The sequence below is a fragment of the Sparus aurata genome, chromosome 3 (genome assembly GCF_900880675.1).
Source record: "Sparus aurata chromosome 3, fSpaAur1.1, whole genome shotgun sequence".
Lineage (NCBI taxonomy): Eukaryota > Metazoa > Chordata > Actinopteri > Spariformes > Sparidae > Sparus > Sparus aurata.
In genome coordinates this window covers 23308329-23323699 of record NC_044189.1, presented here as the reverse complement: position 1 = coordinate 23323699, position 15371 = coordinate 23308329, and the positions used below count along the sequence as shown (strand labels likewise).

Genomic DNA, 15371 nt, shown 5'->3' with positions numbered 1-15371 from the left:
ATTTAGAGTCACACAGCAACTGCATGATTTTGTATTTTGTAATTGTATTATTTGAAATTTCATGGGTGGGACGTAACATTTTGGAATGGCCCATAAACTGCAAAATTAAAATAATTAAAAATACTGCATGTGAGGGAATGAAACGGACTGAAAAGGCGTACGTGGGGGACTGTTAGGGCGTTAGAGCCTCAGAGTGTTTTTCTTTTTTTCCCCATTGGTTCCTAACAGGGACCGTCATCTTCACAGACGCTGCATCGCGCCTTCAGTGTTAATTTCTCATGATGCAGCGCAAATATATTCAGCGCTGCAGCTCCAACAGAGACATAACCCGAGGCTCTTCAGGAGTCAGTGCATCACGTCCCACCATGAGCGTCTTTATCTTCAATAGCTGAGGTCTTTGTAAACTACAGCCATCATGTTTAGACAGAAAATATATATTTTGCCTTACAGTTGAACAAATACTGGTCACAAAGGAATGTGGGCTCAGTTTCCCTATTTTCATTTGCAAAACAGAGTTTACCCCCATTCGTGATTAACAAATATTCATGATATCTTAAAGTGACAATGAGGTCTAGTAAAAAAGTGATATTTTTCAGAGAGCCTAATTAATTGTTTTTACTATACAGCTTGTTTTCCTTGTGATTTTTCAACCACTGGCGATCTTTAATTTACTGCTGCGGCACTTCTGACAAGGATTTAGCATCTTCAGCATATGTTAATAACTTTGTTTTCAAGGGAAGTGATGTGCGAATGGATTGCAGTTATCCCTGGCATCTTAACGTATCCTCAGTTGTGTGAAATAGTCCTGTTTATTTAGAAACAGCAGTGACAGTTGTGGGAGCTGAGGGAGCAGCTTAGTTACACTGGCAGACTTTGGTTTCAGCACCATGGCCAGTGACACTCTTGCAGGCCACTGTGTGAGACTGTTGGTGCGGTGCGTGTTTGTGTGTGTGTGTGTGTGTGTGTGTGTGTGTGTGTGTGTGTGTGTGTGTGTGTGTGTGTGTTTTCTGCTATTCCCACCAGACTTCTGACCATCGACGTATGTGTTTACTATCAGGATCAAAGTGTCAGCGTGTCAAGTCAACCTCAGATCAGAGCTGAGACTTAATCTACTCTCGTAGTGTTCACTTTCATTTTCAGGATGACGGAGTGCCTCTGATGACTTGATCAGGTGACGTTTGAGCTTATGAGTGTTGCTGGTGTCTATGTGGGAGTAACGTAGAACTGCATACCATAAAGGACTCTAGAGGGTTGATCAACCTATCGGCAAAGATAGATCGGTATCAGCAGAACTATGTTGCAGTTTTACGTCGCGTTAGGTTCAGTCTTCATTTGTCTCTTGTCACAATTCTGTGGTTAGGTTTAGGCACAAAACACAGTCTGTCATGGTGAGGCAAACATTGTATTTGCGTCTTCAAATACCTTGTTTTGGTCTCCACAAACATGGCTGCAGATATCATGACTTCCCACAAGCACGGCTAAAAAGGGTCTTAAGGCCTCCTTAAAAACATCCGGTGGTGTCGCGCTTACGAATGTCGTACATAGCCAGTGCACAAATTTGAACGTATGCAGAAATGCTGACTGCTAACATTTTATCCTGCAGACTGGGCTGCGCTGGCTGGCTGCTAACCCAACATCCTCAATGTCTAAAGGCGCAACGTATACGAATAATACAGTTTCAAACATTCAGGAATGCATGCACATTTCAACAGACTGAAAATAACAAAAAGTTTTGACATTATTTCAAATACATGGTTATCAATTCTTACATATTGCACCTTTAATTTGGTTTTTCCATTCCATTTCTATTTATCAATTACTTTAAATTTGATGTGCAGTTTCAGATTTATATATTCATTTTCGGTATTTATTTACAACTTTTAGCTGTTTAGTTCCAGCCTCTTGTGGCAAACTATCATTATCATATTGCCTTTTAAGGATCTGCTATCCGTTGACCTCTGATGCACACACGATTGACCACACCAACCCTGTCAGTAGGTGTAGCTGCCACAAAGTGAAGCACACTGACATTTACATGCAAACCTGTAGTGTTGCTACAGGCAAGTGTGTCATACTCAATCAGAGTTGCATTACGGCAGAGTATGGGAGAGAAAATCACGCTTTAATGCATTAGCCCCATTATCGCTTTGCATTCGCACGCGAGCTCAGTCGTGGCACACCATTTTCCTACATAACAAGGCCACTGAGATGTAACTGTACACCTTCTCTCTCTCGACGGACGGCAGCCTAATGAATATTTATCGGTTCACTGGGTCAAGGTGTAATATCCGTATTTTCAACGCGACACAACACGCGCCCTCACCCCTCATGTATGTGGCAGGGCATTCATCACCAGGCCAGAATCGTTTACAGCTCGGCCCCGCGCCACCTGCTTCGCAGCCTGCCAGCGGATCCGTTTGCATCTTCATTAGCACTCTTACGAACTGCGCTACGACCAGATGTCAGAGGGGCCTGACCTCGGCTCACTTTGAATAAAGCCAACCCACTGGTTGCAAAATTTGTGTCAGAGAAGAAACGTGCTACTTCTCTGCACATCCTGAGATTGAAGTCCTGATTTACCATGGTCACAAGTAAATTGGATATGCTATTTTCTGCTCCAGAGGCATTGGCTAGATTGAACCCAGAACCCCTTCTCCGTGGTTTTGAGGCAGGTAATCAATCTTTTGAAAACACACACAAGTCAGTGGGAAAAACATACTAATAACGTCTCTCAGTCTGAGGTAAGTTTAAGTCGGAGTGAGCATTCACACAGATATGAGCATATACAAATACATACTCATGCATCACAGTGGAGAGAAAGCAGGCAGTATTTTCTATTAAAGTAAAGTGAAAGAGGTGATTTGACATATTTGATCGGCAGCTGGAGTAGAGACGCAAAAACAGTTGAACTCTATATTGCTTTTCTTTGCCAAGTTAGAGTTAGTGTCAAGTTAGCGCATGCTAATTATATCAAAACAGCTCATAAACCAGTCAGTAATGACAATTAATAATAATACATTTATTTTATATAGCGCTTTTTAGGTACACAAAGCCGCTTTACAGGTTAAAACACAAATATAAAAACAACACAATTAAAATATAAAGAAAAGAAACAAGTTATACATTAAAAGCATTTTTTAAAAAGGTGAGTTTTGGTGAGTATTGAGTTCTGTACAATGGAATTATCACATTAATATCCAATGCTGGGTTTGCCTTCTGATGATATCTCATGATTACCTGTGGTCAGAGAGCATCATCCCCCCTGGACAAAATAAAATTGATCACCTTCGGGGAAAAAACAAAACAAAAAAAAACAGTCACTCAATTGATCCCCAAACAAATGTGATGAGCTCTATCCATGGTTCATCCCCTTTGGGCCTTTTGATGTGGGGAAACTTGCTGAGCCGCCGTGTCCTCCTTTTCTAATAAAGCTGTCATCAGCTGCCAATGTGCACTTTCATGGCGTGGCTCCAAGCTGGCTGAGATCAATAGCGCCTGTCAGGGAGCGCTCCCTGGGCGTAATAAGGCTGGGAGACACATGGTAAGTAGACCACAGGGAGGATCCAGGCAACGCTCTGATTGGATTTGGACAGTGATTTCAACAGGCAGACATGACACTGTGTTTAGGGGGAAAAGATGTAAAAGAAGAAACTTGGCCATGCATAGCTAGAAACTAATGTTATTACAGAATCAAAAATGGTCCGCTTAAAGCAGAGGAACCTGGATGTATGAGATGAAGCTGTATTTAGTTTCTGTTGGCACAGTGGTGATGTCATAAACCCCGCTAGTGTAGTGTGATATCACGTCGGCCTACCAGGCTTCAGAACACACACACACACACACACACACACACACACACACACACACGCATATCTTTTCGCTATATATATATCACTTCAGAGGATCTACAGCTCTGCCAGTGTCATGCATATTTCATCAAACAACATGCAAGGCTGCTGAGCCCATAGCTCATGTAGCTCTGACATCTTTACTAACCAGGCAGCATTGATAGACACACACCACTTTCTGTGCTGGAAATTGACTGTTAATGTGACAGACTGATAGAAAGAGCCATTCTTGCACTGTCCCATGCAAACACACGCCCACACAGCACAGGCACGCAGTATTATATATCCTGTCATGTCACCGCTGAAGTGAAGTAGTGACATTTTCTTCTTGGACGTGCAGATGAATTTTTGCACGATGTAATATGTCACCAGAACTTCCCAGTTCCTCAGAGACTTCTGCGTGAGGATGTTCTCTGACACAGTGAGGTGGAATCCTTCTTTGTGCATCATTGCAAATGCAGTGGAGTGTTTCTATATGAAGACTTGCATCATTGTTTTCCTCACAGATTAAACGAGTGCAGATGATTATAGTGTATAATAAACTGAGGATAAACAAGACTACAAGTCAGCAGCCATGTTGGTGAACTCTCTAAGCTGAGATCTGAACACTGATGAAAAATGTAGACAGGGACAAGATTCAGTCCAAGTTGCATTGACCAATAATGTTTGGCTTGGGTTGAATGCAGGTAAAAAGTCTTTGTGGGGAGCAAACAAGTTAGAGCTAGCATCCGACTTCATCCAATTGTTTTATTTATTTATCTGCTTCCATATGAAAGTATCTGTTTAGATAGAGATAGGGCCTGTCCTGCATCCGAAATAGGAAGTCCTGGTATGTGGACATCCGCTGGCAACACTGAAAGCCCTGAAGCGTTAGCCATCTCCATCAGAGGCTAAACTGGAGTTGGGCAGTAGCCGATGGGTTCAAAGATTGCCTTGTTAGCATGTCAGCAGCTCTGTACTGGCTGCAGACACAGGCACAGTGCTTTGAGCGACATGCAAACAAAACCATGCTAGTATTCTCAAAGTGACAATGCCGACAAGCAGATGTTCATCAGTTGTCATGTTAAGCACCAAAAAAAAGTCCCAACACAGTCCGGATTCTTACATGTTAACATGTCTAACCAGCCGACTTCATGAAGTAGCAGCTGTGTCACGTCACACAGCAATGGCAGCAGCCGTGGGGAGGAGGTATATGACACTGTTGTCATTAGGCTAGCGAATGGAATATTTAGACACGTTTCAGTACCAAAGTGCTGTAAAATGAACAGTCATCTTGAGTCATTTCCCCTTCTCTATTTCTTTTATATATGCAAAGAAGCAGCACTGCTGATGGTTCTTAGCGTGTAGACTTGCCAGAGAGACATTATTTTGTTATGTTTTTTTGATAACTTTTGGCATCCTGCACTTGGAACGCTTAGCGGTCCGAAGTAGGAAAATTCAACGAGGGGATTCTGACCTCCGACTTTGACTGAAATGCAGCATTAGTTTAACGGATCAGCAGGCTAACATTTGCAACTCCTTCAACAGGTGATGAGATATCAGTAGGATAATCAGTAGGATTTAGTAGGAAAGTCAGTAGGATTTATTATGTGAATGTGTTGAAGAAAAATCGCATTGAAATCTATCCAATAGCTGTCAGCATGCTTCACTAACAAGCACAAATGTCAATTGAACTATGGCGCTGGAGGAGAAGTCAGAGAATAGCCAAAGTCAGTGGGATTCATCCTCTGGGGACAACGAAAATCTGTACAAAATGAACAGCACTTCTTCTATTAATTGTTGGGATATTTAATAGTGCGGGGGACTGTGGTGGTGGACTGTTATGGATTGCTATCCCTGGAGCCATTTCTACAAATAAATATTCAATTCCTGTGACCCACCTTTAGTCTGTAAATAAAGAGAGCCCGGGTAGAAGGTGTTTGTTTTTTTCTTTACAGCCGATGGTTGCTGTTAATCATTCAGCAAAGCAAGGTGAGGTTTATTTAACACTCCCTCCATTACTTATTCATGTTAAAAAAACACAAACATGGGCATGATTTGTGAGCCGTCAGTACTTCCTTTTTTCTAAAGGGGACCTAGGGCTGTCGGGTAAATGGATCCTGCTGTTTGGTTGCTTTCGCTTCTGTTTTTAACCCCGTGAGGAGGAACCTGCCTGCCTGTTTTTGCCATGTAGATTTAAACATATGAAAAAAAAAAAAGACTCATAACATGGCGTACTGACCCGTCCCTGAATAAGTGTTCCCAATCGACGGTCATATCTGCATCATTGAGTTCACTGATGTATTCTCAGGTCTGAACCTGTCACAAACTGCAATGGTGCATGTTCAAATGTGTGAGGAACTGATTGAAGTTGAAGCCGGCAATTAGTTTCATTGATAACTGTGCCGCCGGGGAGGAACACGCTGAACACAGGGGGACACGACACATCTCCTGAATGGAAACAGTTCCATTACTCTCTGTCTGCTGTCCTCACCCCCCTCCTCACCATTCATCTACGGATGTAATGACCAAAGAAAGAGCAAGATGCTGATCTGTCAGGATGATTCACTGTCAATTTAGCAGGCTTTTTATAAAGCTCCGCACAGTGCACCAGCTGGGTAGATGGAGCCGGCCTCCTAACTCTTGTCATAATCTACATATTGACACATATGATGGCGCAGCGCTGATTGGGGACGACTGGGAGGAGATGACTTCCCAGCAAACACTTTGATTTGACCGAGTGCGGGTGTCAGGAGGCGATAACTGGAGTGGCCATTAGCGGCTGGATTTGTTGCAGACGATGCTATGACATGTGATATGGTGCTGAACGGCATTATGCAACGAGGCTCTTTTTGAATTTGTGTTATCGCGCAGCAAATGTGTTGGAATAAAAATGCTTGTTTACAATCCGTCACTGTTTCAATTTCTTGTCGACATGAGAGAGCCACTGGCTATGATGCTCGCGGCAGTGTAGCTTGTGCCAAAATTGATTTAAGATGTGAAATCTAGTCTTCCAGCAACCTCTTGCTTACAGAACATACTCTGTTTGCATCTCTCAGAGGAGAGAGGCTCGTTTTGAAAAGATGCATTTATATTGCCGAGACGTGCCTCAAGGTTTTAAATTATCGCTGTATGGACTTTCAATGAGCAGGCACTGAGAGGCGGAATTACAGCAGCATCTTGGCCTCGGTAGGGTTAGATATAGCCGCTCATCGACCTGACAAAGCCTGCGCACGGCCAGCTGCCCGTCTGGCTCCTGGCTGGAACAGGCTGCAGACTTTCCAATAAGCTCAAAAAACAAGAGGTGGTCTTGGTGCATTTGCTCCAGCAGGCAAACTGTTCCTCCTCATAAGTGAATTATGATCCAGATGAGATGATGAAACGCCGCTGGTACAAGTAGGGTTATTCTATTAAAGCCTGTGTGTAGTGTCAATAATACACAAAACACACTCGAGTCTGGCACCGACACATGCACAGCGGCCCTGTAACTTACATATTTGTACGCACGTAAAGTAACATAATGTAAGTATTATATGTTAAAATAACTTTTAATAGGGTGAATGGACTCCCGCTATGGCTTGTTTCTGCACTGTTACTTCAGTGGGTAGGATCCCAGTTCCCTTTTTAAAATGTACCGCAATGATTGATTTTGATTTTGCATTGAATTTATTGGTTAAATATGTTTTTAACACAGTGTATCTCTCCTGTGTGGTTCACTTGAATCTGGTGTGTGAATTTATTTCTGTAGTTATATTTCTTCATTAAACTACCTTTCTTTGTGTTTTTATTTTGTGAATACTTTGTTTCTCAACACAAACCTAATATCTTTTTCACATGCTACTGTCTCTGCACGCGACTCTATTTGCTATGGTTTTAGGTTGCTGTGTACATTTTTGTGATGGAAACAATAAAAAGCATTCTCAAGATAAAATCAAACTAAGATTATCACATTTTTTTGTATCTAAATCTTGATCCACGTAACAATGTTGTGTTCATCCACAGTGCTGTCACATTTTGCTGCACAGACTACAGTGTAAGAGGTCATACTGATGCAGGTATAGAAGATGTTGGAGTTACCACAGCAACAAGCTGCGGGTTTGACCAAATCTCGCAGGAGATGCAAACCTGAGGAGGTCACCACGGCGGCCTCATCGATCTGTGCGTCATACGCTTCCTGTAAATAAGCACACTGGCGCCATTGCGTGGCACAATGGAAAATTGCAGGAGACTGTGACGCGGCAAGATCCAAATGTGTCATCAAGCGTGATAATGCCAAATACAACTTGAGATGAGGGAGTCAGGAAAATAACTGGAGGAAGTTAGAAACGATAACACTGATAACACCGTATTGATCTTTACAGATCAGATTACAGTCTAGTCACAGGCATGTGGAGCGTGTTTTTAAAATAACAAATTACTTATAAGTTGGTTCTTAGTTTAATCAACGTCAACAAAGTTGGACAGAAGTTTCCAGAGTTAGTTATAATCGCACAGCTCCGCCTTCTCCTTTCAAAACCTCACATTTAAGACACCTCTCTCTCTCTTTCCTACGTAATGTAACCCAGTCAAACCTTTAAATAACCGAAGGCACGAGATCTCCTCTGTAATTAACGGGCTTTAAACTGAAGCCGCACGTCCGAGCGCACTTACCCAGAACTCGAGTTCACCCGTCCCATTTCCTGGATGAGGTTCCTGAGGGAGGATCCAGAGGGGCAGGCATGGGAAAGTTCTCCCCACTTTTTCCGATTACATCGATTCTTTTTAAAGAAAGCAGGCAAACGCAAAGCGACTGCAGACCGCTACTGCAGGCAGCGGAGGCTGACACACAGGAGTCCACAGAGAGTGCTGCCGAGGCCGGGAAGCCAATAAGGAGACAGAGCCGCTTCACGACAGAGAAAGGTAGGCAGCGTTCACAGTGAGGAGGTCTCATCTGGATATTAATGTGAGCCAGTGGTGATCAGTGACCTGCGGTTCATCTCACAGGCTGTCAGGATGATCTGACTCCATCTACAGCAGGCTTACAGCGCCTAACACTCTTTTTAAATTACCTTTAATCACACTTTTGCTTTAATTGATTACACTTTATATAGTCCTAAAGTCAGTGACAGGCTGTCTAAACTTTATAAAGTCTTACATGTGTGTGGTTTTCTGTTTCACAATATTAGAAGAAGTCAGTGATGGAATGTCACCAAGTATCACGCTTACTCAAGTGCTGTACTTAAGTTTAATTCTGAGGTATTTGTACTTGAATTATTTCCATTTTTGCTACTTTGATACTTCCACCGCACCACATTTCACATTTTTTACTCCAACATATTTATTTGATAACTTTAGTAACTAGTTACACGCTGCAGCAGAGCCAAAGAAGCACATTTCAAATTAAGCTAATCGTAAATAAAAAAAATTTAAAAAAAAGATTTTGATAATCAGAAAAAATTGCTCATGATCGATTCCAGTGATCAGTCAGGGCGATAACTGGTTGACACATGTACATGTTGAGATATGTATGATTTACTTTCACTTGTACTTTGAATACTTAAGTACATTTATTATTAGATACTTTATCAAGTACTATACCTACATGACGACACTCCACTGATGAACTGATTTACTGGACTAGTAAGTCATTCGTTGTTTAACATTTGTAACTTTTTATCTATCCCCTTTTTTACTGAATGTATCTGTAATCTAACTACATCTTTTCCCCTCAGTAACTTTACTAGAATACAGTTACCTTTTTTGTGTCCTAATTACAAAATCCCGTTTCATGTGTTCTGTTACTGCCCAAGCCTGCTTGTGGGAGAAAAATGTTTTTAAAAGTAGTCCTGTGAAAAGCCTGTTGTGACTTGTAGTGTCAGTGGTACTATTGATTTTTTTTTATTTAGTTATACTCTTTTATTGTATTTTCCACTGATATATGTTAAATGGACTTTATACAGCATAACTTATCTCGCACATTGATTCATTACAGCTCTGTTGGTATTCTGTGTTATACTGGTAGAGATAACAGAAATACCCAAGACAATACTGCCAGGAGTGAAACAGTCCAGTTATCGTTTTCGTGCCTGACAGCCCATTGTCTCGTCTCATCCTGTCAGAGGAGTTTGTATTTTCACTATTAGGAAGTTTGTTTTTTCTCTCAGAGGAGAAGAAATAACAGAAAAACATAGAAAAAAAAAAAAAGTCTAAACAAACACACAAGCAGCGTCTCAACTCCCCCGCACAGGATGTTTATTCAGATGTGTGCGTGTGTGTGCGCGCGTGATTGTCTACGCGCACGAGTTTCCCACCAGCCACCGACTGTCATTTATCAGTCATAACTTCCATCAAGCCCTCGTGTGGTTTTTTTTTTTTTTTTATGTAATCGGTGACTTGACTCAGCTCTAAAGGAATCCAGCTAGAATGTAATGAATGTACATAATAACGCTGCGTAATGTAAAAGTTTGAGGGGCCTCTCTTGGACCCATTCGCTCCAGTTTTATTGTGAACAATGAAAGCCTACACCGCTCAACTCATATTAAATGTTCACTTTAGTACCAGGTGTTTCTGTTTTAGTTCAATTTAGTGTATGGAGGCCTTGTTTTTCACATGCTGATGGTGAGGAGCTGGAGCCCGACCTAACAACGCTGTGAGCTCATGGAAGAACTAATAGCGGGCTGCAGCCAGATACACATGTTCCCCTCGGTAAAGAAAGACGCCATTATGCTGAAAAGGTCGCGGAAACTTAGCTCGTTTGTTGCGTATAGAAATCGTTAAACACTTACTGTGCATTAGCCGTGCGTTGATGGCAATCCACGAGAATTCTGCAGCGGGAATAAAATATACCAATTAGGTGTTAAGTGGCACATTCAAGCCAATCTGTTCAGCAATGTAGCAGTAAATAAAAAGGTGGATGAACTGTTTGACCCGCATAACAGCTACAGCTAGATGTACATGCTGGTGTAATGGGCTCCAAGCAGCCGGTACGGCCGGCTCAATCAGAGGAATCAATGTTTTTCTGCATTTCTGCATACCGCAGATATGTTCACACTATAAAATCTCTTTAGGCTCTATTCTCAATGTTATAAAGACAGGCACATAAAGACAATTCATAGCGCTCGAAAAAAAATCTTGTTCTGGCTTAAAATACCTTCTTTGGATGCCACAAACACAGCTGGAGATGTCCCGAGGGCTCCTTAAAAAAATGTTGATTCTCACGAGTCTTGGGTCTCATTCCCGACTTGAAGCGACAGCATTTGACGAGTTGGGAATGAGACTGAAATCAACTATCTTAGAGATCGGACCTTTAAACAGATGATTTGAAGCCGGTTTATTTTGCTAACAGTTTTTTTTAAAAGTGGGTTTCACAGCATTTTTGGTGAAATATGCAACAACACAGGTTTAAATTCATATAAGCGTTAGATTTATAGGGGGAAAAAAGACATACGTGCCAAATGATTTGCTTTGTTTGTTGTTTTTAAGAAAAAATGGGGAACGTCTTCTTGGGCATTTTGAATGTGACTGTGCATCTTGTATCATAAATACACAACTTACCTTTTTAACAAATCAAACTGCCTGAACATTAATCGAAAGCTCAGCGAGTTGTGATATTAATTGTGGATAGACGGCCTGTCTCGTTAGACATGCATTAGGAGCTGCGGCTGACCAATATGGCGGCCGTGTTGACACTTCACTCCGATGAAGAGTTGAGGAGAGTTATCGGCCTGTTTGTCTCAGAGCGCCCCCATAGGTTGAGTATGGCTCCGTTTAAATGTGTGTCTAGTTTTGCATTGCTGATATCTCTGCTGCAGAATTCATTCAAGGTGTGGTCTCCGATGCACAGACGCTTTTAAAGACGGTGTAATCCAATAAAAACTGCATTGATTTTTACTTGAACCTGTCTTTATTTAGTATCCTCTGTTTGATTATTTTCAGAAGTATGTTTTACAGCATTTTTGTTCTGTATTTACTCATTCTCTACCACCTGTCCCTCTTAGGAGCAGAGGATGTCCAGAGCTGACTGGTCCTTCCTGGAGCACCTGCTGGAGGAGGGACAGGAGTATTCGACAGCCATTGGCCGCGTCTGGCTTACTGTGCTCTTCCTGTTTCGCATCCTGGTACTGGGAACTGCTGCTGAATCTGCCTGGGACGACGAGCAGGCAGACTTTGTCTGCAACACGAAACAGCCTGGCTGCCCTGCTGTGTGCTACGACAGAGCCTTCCCCATCTCACACTTTCGCTACTTTGTCCTCCAGATCATCTTTGTCTCCACGCCGACTATCTTCTACTTTGGATATGTGGCTGTAAGGGCTGTGAAGGACACAAATGAAGAGAATGAGAGGCAGGCAGAAGAAGGTGGTGGTGGGAGTAAGAGAGGAGGAATTGAGATAGAGAGAGACGATAAGTATGTTACTAAAAATAATGAGAAGGAGAAACAAGAGGATGGTGGAAAAGGCAGAAGAGTTGACAAGGCTCCTCCCGAGCCTCCTAAACTGAAAGGCAGGCTGCTGTGTGCCTACGCGTTCAGCATCCTGGTAAAAGTGCTCTTAGAAGCCGGTTTCATGGCCGGGCTGTGGATCCTATATGATGGCCTCTTCATTGCAGCGAAGTTTGAGTGCCAGGGGTTCCCTTGTCCTCACACGGTGGACTGCTTCGTCTCTCGTCCCACGGAGAAGACCATCTTCACCATCTACACTCAGGTGATCGCCGCCATCTCCCTGCTCCTCAACCTCATCGAGCTCCTCCACCTCCTTCAGCTCGCCATCTCCCAGCGGCTGGAGAAACACTACCGCAAGGAGCAGGAAGACTACCTACCGCCGGTAAAAGCGGTAGCAGCGCCGGAGGAGAAACTAGAGCGCCAAGCGGGGGCGTTTCCGTCGCACAAAGCAGCGAGCCACGTTGATCTCCCCGTCCAGGCTGCATGCCACGCCAACCCCTGCGAGAGCTACAGGGATCTGGAAATAGAGGTGAACTGGGGACCTGGGGAGGCTGTGAATGACGTGCTTCCGAGTTACGTGAACTGCATGGGGGCTATGAGGACGACACATTCCCCGAGAGTCCATTATAAGAAACAGGCACCACAACACACTGGCAAAAACACTAAGAGTGTCCAAAAAGGACACCTAAAGCAGAAACACTATGTGTGACACAGTCTGATGTGGTGTTTACAACTATGAAGGATTTGTTTGACTCCAGATTTTCTTCCAGTTCCTCCCTACTATCCTACACATGACACTTGACTATCGGGAGTGCACGGTGAGAGCTCAAATTAGAGAAAAAAACAAGGAAGAACAGCTATTGCACAGTAAACTGGATGCCTCGGAGGCAGGCAGACATTAAAACCCAGATTTACCAGATGAATTGACCTGTTCAAAAAGCAAAATTTTGAGAACGCTCCCCGAGGCAGCGAAAATGAGACCCAACAATAAAGAAGACACCGTCATAAGATGCTTTCACGTTACACTTTATGGCTTTTAGTCTTGGATGTCTGCGGAGGGATGTTGTGAGAGTGTGCAGCGGGAGCACGTTTAAGAGTACTCCTCTGAGATTTGCACTGTAACCCCTGGAGTTCTCTGAAACCCCCTTCCCCTCTCCAGGCCTGTGTTCGCACTGAGGAATGCTCCGGTCTCTGGGTCCTGCTCAGCTCCCCAGAGGATAATGGCTGCGTGGATGTAGGCACGCATGCATGCACACACACAATGTACTCCCCCCCCCAACTCTTTCATAAGTTTTGGTCACTCGAGTTCGGGTTATTGACTGAGAGGGAAGGGGAGCCAAACCGTGAGAATCCTGGGATTTTAACGTGTCATCTCTTCGCCAGTGACCGAAGCATTTCATCTATGAGGAAAGAGGGAGAGAGCGGATTTTCGATTGCAAGAGCTGAATAATGGAGCGCAGACAAGTAGCCGGTTTGAAAATCAAACCTTTTGGAGAGCCTGGGAGAGAACTCAAGAGATAAATAAGTGATTGAACACTGAATGGACTGAAAGCGGTACAGAGATGTGCAGACCTAAAGGTGCACTATGTAGTTTTGGGGAAGATTTTAATCCGAAGAGAAAGATCTTTATTGACTAAACAAACTAAATTGACAAAATCTTTGTTTTCATGACTGGACAAACAAACCGACCTTAAAGGACAACACAATTTCATACTGTTTTACTTTATTTGGCGGACCCTGCCACCTTTCCAGCTTTATTCAATTGTGAGTTTGTATTAGTATCTTATTAATATTTTAAATCTTCAAATTCTGACATTGAAATTCACATCCAAAACTACGTAGTGCCCCTATGAAGAGAAACTTTAAGGTCCCATTTTTACACATTAAAGTGGGTTTACAAGTCTTGGCGAGTTCTGCTGCATGTGAATAAAGTCAAATTAAGCCTTTTGTGGCTGCAGAGGAGGCTGCGTTTCATCTGATACGTTGCCTCTGGTGAGGTCACCCTGTCGCGAAGTTGTATTGTGGGTAATGTAGGCACCGAGTTTTGGAGAGCAGCACGTTGGTTTAGCTTTGTACTTCAAATCAATACATCAGAACCAGAGATATCGCTTCCCTTTTCAGAACCTGACGTGTACATTACCCACAATGCAACTCAGTCACTGAGTGACATCACTGGAGGAAATTTATCAGATTGCATGCAGCTTCCTCTGGAGCCACAAAAGGCTTTACGATACTTTATTTCACATATGCAGGAGCACTTACTCAACAACTCTTAACACACTTTAATGTGTGAAATTGGTGGAGCTACCCTTTAAATGAAAGAAAATGACTAACTATGTGAAAACTGTATTTAATGTTTAATGTCTGTGAAGAAATACCAGTGCTTATATTTATTATTTTGTGTAAAATAAAGTGTACCATTAAATAACCACTAAATTCTGCAATGTTCACCTTAGAAAAAATACACTGTAGATGGTATACAGTGACTACATTCCGTGCAGGTTGATGTCTTGCGTACGTGATGGTTTTATTCCTCTCCTGTGGATACAGGGATGAGATATCTCCGTGGGGAAAATGTCTCTGAAGTGTGCATTGCCTCTGTGTCCACCCATACACTCTCTGCTACCCAAATACTGTCACAATACGGAGGCAGTGAATCACTCAAGAGCAAGCCTTGGGAATAATAGAAATACGGAGCTGTGGAGAAGTGGATGAGCCTTACAGGGTATCAAGAGCATAACCTCCTTAGGGGGAAAAAATGGAATGAAATCACTTTGATTTAATGGCTGTTTTCAAATCCGCAGCTCTGGTTGTAGGGGGAAGAAAGGCATCAATTATATGCCAGTAAAAGTTCATACAAGGTGGAACAGCACTTTCTATTTAATATCCCCCAGGGAGTACTGACTGTTAATGCTGTTTTCGCGGAAAGCAATTGATAAAATCCAGAACTCAGCACCTTCCAAGAAGGTGCTCGCCCAGGCTCCGCATGAATGTAGCCATATGTCTTTTCAGGGCGGCAGCCTCTGCGCTCGGCAACACGGTGCTCATTTCCAGCAATTTACAGAACTGTCTCCATGACGATAAGAGATTATCTATAGCAGGAAAGGGGGTTTATGGGAAATTTAAGT

General features: G+C 42.9%; 1 protein-coding gene across 1 annotated transcript; it reads left to right on the top strand.

Annotated features, from left to right (window-relative positions):
• Positions 1-8428: 8428 nt before the first annotated feature.
• Positions 8429-14502, top strand: gja4 (gap junction protein alpha 4). Its single transcript, XM_030410650.1, has 2 exons — positions 8429-8726; positions 11804-14502. The coding sequence occupies exon 2, from the start codon at positions 11813-11815 to the stop codon at positions 12950-12952; it is 1140 nt and encodes a 379-aa protein (XP_030266510.1). The 5' UTR covers positions 8429-8726; positions 11804-11812; the 3' UTR covers positions 12953-14502.
• The last annotated feature ends 869 nt before the right edge of the window (positions 14503-15371 follow it).